At 38.7% G+C, this 6,000-nt stretch overlaps 1 protein-coding gene across 3 annotated transcripts in view; it reads right to left on the bottom strand.

The window, feature by feature from the left end:
* Positions 1–236: 236 nt before the first annotated feature.
* LOC124796357 (cell growth regulator with RING finger domain protein 1-like) overlaps positions 237–6,000 on the bottom strand; it is a 416,632-nt gene continuing 410,868 nt past the window's right edge. For all 3 annotated transcript variants that reach the window (XM_047260510.1, XM_047260511.1, XM_047260512.1), the window contains 3 exons: positions 3,856–3,997; positions 3,658–3,765; positions 237–760 (listed from right to left, as the gene is read on the bottom strand). In XM_047260510.1, the coding sequence (XP_047116466.1) occupies positions 380–760; positions 3,658–3,765; positions 3,856–3,997 (631 nt within the window). In that variant the 3' untranslated portion in view covers positions 237–379. The remainder of the gene's footprint in view (positions 761–3,657; positions 3,766–3,855; positions 3,998–6,000) is intronic.

The following is a 6,000-nucleotide window of genomic DNA, read 5'->3' as shown; positions in this document are numbered from 1 at the left end:
AACTACAATTTCATGAAATATACAACAATTTGGTCAGTTTATCAAATGATGTTAAGTCTTGCAGCAAAGTGCAGATAAAACTGGAGTTGACTTTGCATGATGGATACTTCTTTCTACATAAATAAAACACACTCTCTCTCTCACTCACTCACTCAATCATTCTCTCTCTCTCTCTCTCTCTCTCTCTCTCTCTCTCTCTCTCTCTCTCTCTCCCCCTCCCCCCCCCCCTTCCCCCTCCTCCTCTTTCTACACAGCAGAAACCTTTATGTAATGGTATTTACAGTTTAGGCACACTGTGCCCTTTATTTTACAACTGTAGTGCATAACCACAAATCGCAGTTTCAGTTCAAATGGTAACATCTTTTTCACTCCACAGATTTCACCGCTGAAATCCTAAGAAATCTGTAAGGCGGTCATTGAGATCATGAAGCCAGCGCATTGGTTGTGCCATCTTTGCAGATGGCTTGATTCCTGGCTCAACAGGCATGTACTCTTCACTTCGTATGCAAAAGTAGCTGCGTATTGGACTGCGACACATTGGGCAGCGATCAAGTTTTCCAAAGCAGCTGGCACAGATGCAGGTATGGCGGCAAGGTAGAAGAGCTCTTGAAAGGGGAAAATGTTGGCATACAACACACAGTTGTTCCCCTGCAGACTGCCACACTGATCCTACTTCATCTTCTGTACACACTACTGCAGGAGACTGTGTAGGATGTTCATCATCGTAGGTGAGAGGATTACCAGTTGCTAGATATAATTGCTGTAACAGATATTTAAATTCATGATATTTAAAGAACAGCATTTTTGCATCGTTTATGAATATCATTAAACATAAAATGAGTCGACAAGTAATTTTACTGTGCTTAAGCCAAACTTGTTAAAGGGAGCAAAAAACCTCAAGGTAAAAGCATTTAAAAGAAAAGTTGTGAGACAAGAGGTATCACCATTATCTGCAAATCCAAAAGGTGTTCCCAAAACTGTCACACTGATCCATACATGATGTTTGATAGGACAGTTTCAGAATTAATCCATGTATTTAGTCTGTAATAACAAATATATACTTTCAATTTTATTTGGTCTTGTAATGACATGGTTCCATCTAAGTGACCCAAAAAAAGGTTGGTGTAGAAAGGTACCATGCATGTACTGTTCACAGCTGTAAAAGCAAAACAATTATCGATCAGAATGTGGATTGCTAACACGGTCAGGTACAAGGTGGTGGGTTTAACCAAGACCATACGAGGGGCGTTTGGAAAGTCCGTGCAAAGTCCAAGAGACGGCACCACTGGCGCGTATTGAGGTCATGTTTAGTTAGTAGCATCTTTGGAAAGAATGCTCACCAAGTTTCTGCCATATTGGTCTATTTCTTTGTGTTTGGCGTTCATGTGAATCAAGGAAGTCGAGTGATTGTCAAAAATTGGATGAAAAAGAATTTTGTGTGGTGATCAAACATTACTTTATGAAAGGCAAAACGCCTCAGGAGACTAAAGAGAAGCTTGATAAACATTATGGTGACTGCACCTTCGATTAGAACAGTTTGTAAGTAGTTTCAAAATTTTCGGAGTGGCCATATGGGCACAAATGGTGGTAAATGTTCTGGACGCCCTGTGGACGTTATGAATCCAGAAATCATTGGTACAATCCATGATGTGATGATGAATGACAGAAGAGTTAAGGTGTGTGAGATTGCTAGTGCTGTGGGCATCTCGAATGAATGGGTACATAATATTTTGCATAAACATTTGGACACGAGAAAGATATCTGCAAGATGGGTTCGGCGATTGCTCACACTTTACCAAAAACGGACTCGTGTGAAGTATTGCAAGGATTGTTTGCAGCTGTTCAGGAAGAATCTGTAGACCTTTAAGCATTGTTTCGTCACTGTGGATGAAACATGGATACATTACTACATTCCTGAGACCAACGAACAATCCAAACAATGGGTTACCAAAGTAGAAAAAGGTGAAGACCATTCCTTTGGCCAGAAAGGTTATGGCAACTGCCTTTTGGGATTTGCAAGGGATAATCCTCTTTGACTATCTGGAAAAGGGTAAAACTATTACAGGTGCATATTATTCATTGTTATTGGACCATTTGAAAACCAAGCTGCTAGAAAAACGCCGGTGATTGGACCGCAAAAAAGTCCTTTCCCATTACGACAATGCACCAGCACACACCTCAGCAGTTGTGGTTGCAAAATTAATGGAAATAGGATTCCAACTTGTTTCACATCCCCCTGATTCTCCAGACTTGGCTCCCTTGGACTACTATTTGTTCCACAATTTAAAGAAATGGCTGGCGTGACGAAGATTTTATTCAAACGAGGAGGTGATTGCAGCAACTAGTAGCTATTTTGCAGACTTGTCAGTTCCTATTATTTGGAAGGAATCAACAAATTAGAACAGCGTTGGATGAAGTGTAGAAGTCTAAAAGGAGACTGTGTCGAAAAATAAAAATGGTTTACCCCAAACACGAAGTAATTTTTATTTTTGCACGGATTTTTCCAACGCCCCTCATATGTCTGTTGGATGTTAGTGTACTGGGACAAGCAAGTAATTGTTCAGTTGTAATACAGTAGCTGTGGAAAGACAGGGGAGGATGTGATTAGGTCTTTAGATGCAGGAAGAGAGGCTGCAAGAAATTGGTTGAATATGCTGTTCATCAAAGGTAGAGGATATATCTTTGCAGGCATTATCACCAATCATGATCCAATATGGAGGCTAGTTAACGTGGGTTTGTGGAGCTTTAGTAGCAGGTAGAAGATAGATGTTTGTGCTTGACGACTCTTAACCTGACACCCTCTCGCTCCTCAGACTGGCATTTACACAGTTTCTCCTGTATTTTGGATATATTTGCAACTTTATTTTTGCAAAGTGTAGCTGGAGCTAGTTCAAACAAATACTGCTCATCACATCTTTCATGCGACACCCAGAGTTGACAAAAAGCATTGGTTTGTTTCCCATTTTAAACAAAATGATTTTTAAAGCAGAATTTTATGCGCCCAATTGATAGAGCGGTTGCGAATTAGTCTTTTGTGATATTTGATTTATCAATATGAATTAACATAAACATGAACATTAAAACATGAAGAGTAATTAGTGCTCCAATGATGATGGCACCACACTCCCTGACCTGCACAAACTGCTGCTGCCATCCTGAAGCACTGCTGGAGTACCGATTATTCTTCATGTTTTACTGTTCCTGTTAATGCATATTGATAAAGTGAATATCTTATTAGACTAATCTGGGACACCTCTATCGCTTGGGAATGTAAAATTCTGCTTTAAAAGTCATTTTCATTTTTTGACAAGAAACACGTACACTTCCCATTGACACTGGGATTGCATAAAAGGCTCTATGAGCAGTATTTGCATTGGCAAACTCCATTTACATATTGCAAAAAATTAAATTGAAAATGCACCTAACAACTCGTAGGAGAGAAACCATATTTACAATTATGCTACTCACCATATAGCAGAGATGCTGAGTTGCAGATAGGCACAACAATAGGACTGTCAAGGCCGAGGCCAGCCAGAGGCTATAGTCATTTATCAGATAGAGAGTGTGTGTGTGTGTGTGTGTGTGCGCGCGCGCGCGCGCGCGCGCGCGCGTGCGTGCGTGTTTTTTCTACGCACTATTGCAGACATTCTAACATACCTTCAAACAGGAGAGTTGACCATTTGCTTGCTTCAGATACTGAGCAAGAATACTTGTTGGCAATGTACAAACAGAATCCTTTATGTGAATTACATTGATTAAAGCCACCTGAAATGTTGAACACAACATACTTCATTAATCATCAAGTGTTATATACTGCCGACATTTCTTGCATTTATTTTTATACCAGCATCTTACCGTCTCATCAGGATGCATTGTGTGACTGTCCTTCCTTATCAGGAAAACCACCAGAGGATAACACAGGCGTGGTGGAGTACCCAAGTCAAGCTCTGGCTGAGGCAAGTGCAGTGTAAACAGTTCATCTCCATGGTTGGACTTGCTAGTACTGTGTTAAGGAAGTCTTATTGCATACTCACTGACATTGAGCAGAATGATTGTAAAGACATTTTGCCACATAAATAGAATTAGCAAACAAAAGTAGGTAATGTTCAGTACTCTAAACCCAAGCTTGTAAAATATCTTTCCAGAAATTTTAGAAAATTCAACTATGGAATTTTTTGCATGGAATACATTCTCTCTCTTTTAGATGCTGATAGAGAAGCTGATGAAAAGGAGGGGATGTGGCATATAAAAATTCGTAAGAGGCCCAAGCAACTGACAGTCCTAAAGGGAAAAAATATGGTCACTTCCCTTTAGACACTCCTGATTTGCCATTTTTATTTTATGAAGAGTGGAGAGTGTGTGTGTGTGTGTGGGGGGGGGGGGGGGGGGGGGAATTTTCATTTTATAAAGTCATTGGCATGATATAGGAATTTGGTGATGCATGAGAGCTCCTGTTACCAATCCTCATTCTTCCTATATCAAACATCCCAGCCCCTCTCCCTCCGAAGGGAAACTTTAAAATCTTTTCCAAGGTTTATTGTTATTATGGTACCTTTCTTTATAATTTATTTACTTGTGTACCTAAGTGTTACTGACAATTCAGTAATCATACTCAGTATTTTGAATCACTGCTTTTAGTGTGTGTGTTTCTCCTGATTAACAAATTTTCAGAAGTCAAAGAATGAAAGTCAACAGTGTTACATAACTGTATGTTCTGCAACATTGTGGAGTGAAAAATCGCACAATGAATAAGTTAAGTCTCAGCAGATGTTTGTAATGTACAGAATAGGATTTTATTTTTAGTGATTTCAGTGTTATTATTCCAGCAGTGGTAAGCTGGTGTGGGAAAAAATGGGGTGGGGGGCCCATGAGGATGGGGGGGGGGGGGGGGAGAATCAATAGCACTACTGAAGGTGGTATACCCTCGCCTTCCTTTGATAGGATTTATCCAGGCAGGTACTGGAGGACTTACGGGTTCCCAACAATTATTCAGCATGACTTCTAGTTTTGTAAATGAGAGTTATATTACATGGGTGGTAGGGGAAGAATGGATGCATTTTTTGATTGCCTTACACATAACTGTCAGACTTAAATGTTACTGTAAACTAGCTCAAGCATTTCATGTTAATACAATCAGAATTGACTACTATATATGATTTATTATTAATTTTCTATTAATATTGTTGTCTGCATAATCCACAGTTTCATGTGTACTACATTTTGTGTGTCCATCTTTATGTTCAGCAATGTCAGTCGTGTCACTTTGGTTTATGGATTTGAAAATGAAATGGTGGCACTGCTTGCACATATATTACAGAAATAGTTGATTTTTATTTAATATCTCAGCATTTACAGGCAATTAATGTGCTTGTTGCTGTTTTTGTATGTTTGGAGACTGTAGTGCATTCGTAGTTGCAACAATGTGATGCATCTGTGACTCAAGACTGCCAACCAGCAACAATTTAAAATTGCAGCAAATGTTCAGTTCAATAGTATTTAAAGTTACTTCCTCTTTATTTATTTATTTATCTCTTGTTCCAGTGATCCATGTTGTGACACTATCACAGGATATGGAACATGTCAGCTTTACAAGCTTTTGGCCAGAATTTATGGTAATACATAAAACAAAAACAGCAAACGGCAACTTAGGTCCCACTACAAGAAATACATTTTAGAGATAGATAAAGATTACAAAATAATGAGTGTTACAGAGAAATAAATTTTGCAAAATATATATTTACAATAAAAATATTCGGTATTACAAATAAAAATTTGGGCATAAATTTGTAATTTACAATGCAAGAAATGTTAAACAATGTAGTTCAGGAACTCTTCTATTGTATAAAATGATCCTTGCAATAGGAACTGCCTTAAGGTTTTTTTAAACAAGAGATCATCATTTACCAAACACTTAATTCTTGAAGGGAGGGCATTAAAAATCTTACAGACACTGAAATGGACTCCTTTCTGCACGATACTTAGATTTGGCTGTTCATAGTG

This window comes from Schistocerca piceifrons, chromosome 4 (assembly GCF_021461385.2).
Source record: "Schistocerca piceifrons isolate TAMUIC-IGC-003096 chromosome 4, iqSchPice1.1, whole genome shotgun sequence".
NCBI classification, from domain to species: Eukaryota; Metazoa; Arthropoda; class Insecta; order Orthoptera; family Acrididae; genus Schistocerca; species Schistocerca piceifrons.
The sequence above is the reverse complement of the archived record's forward strand: the minus strand, read 5'-3'. Positions and strand labels throughout refer to the sequence as shown.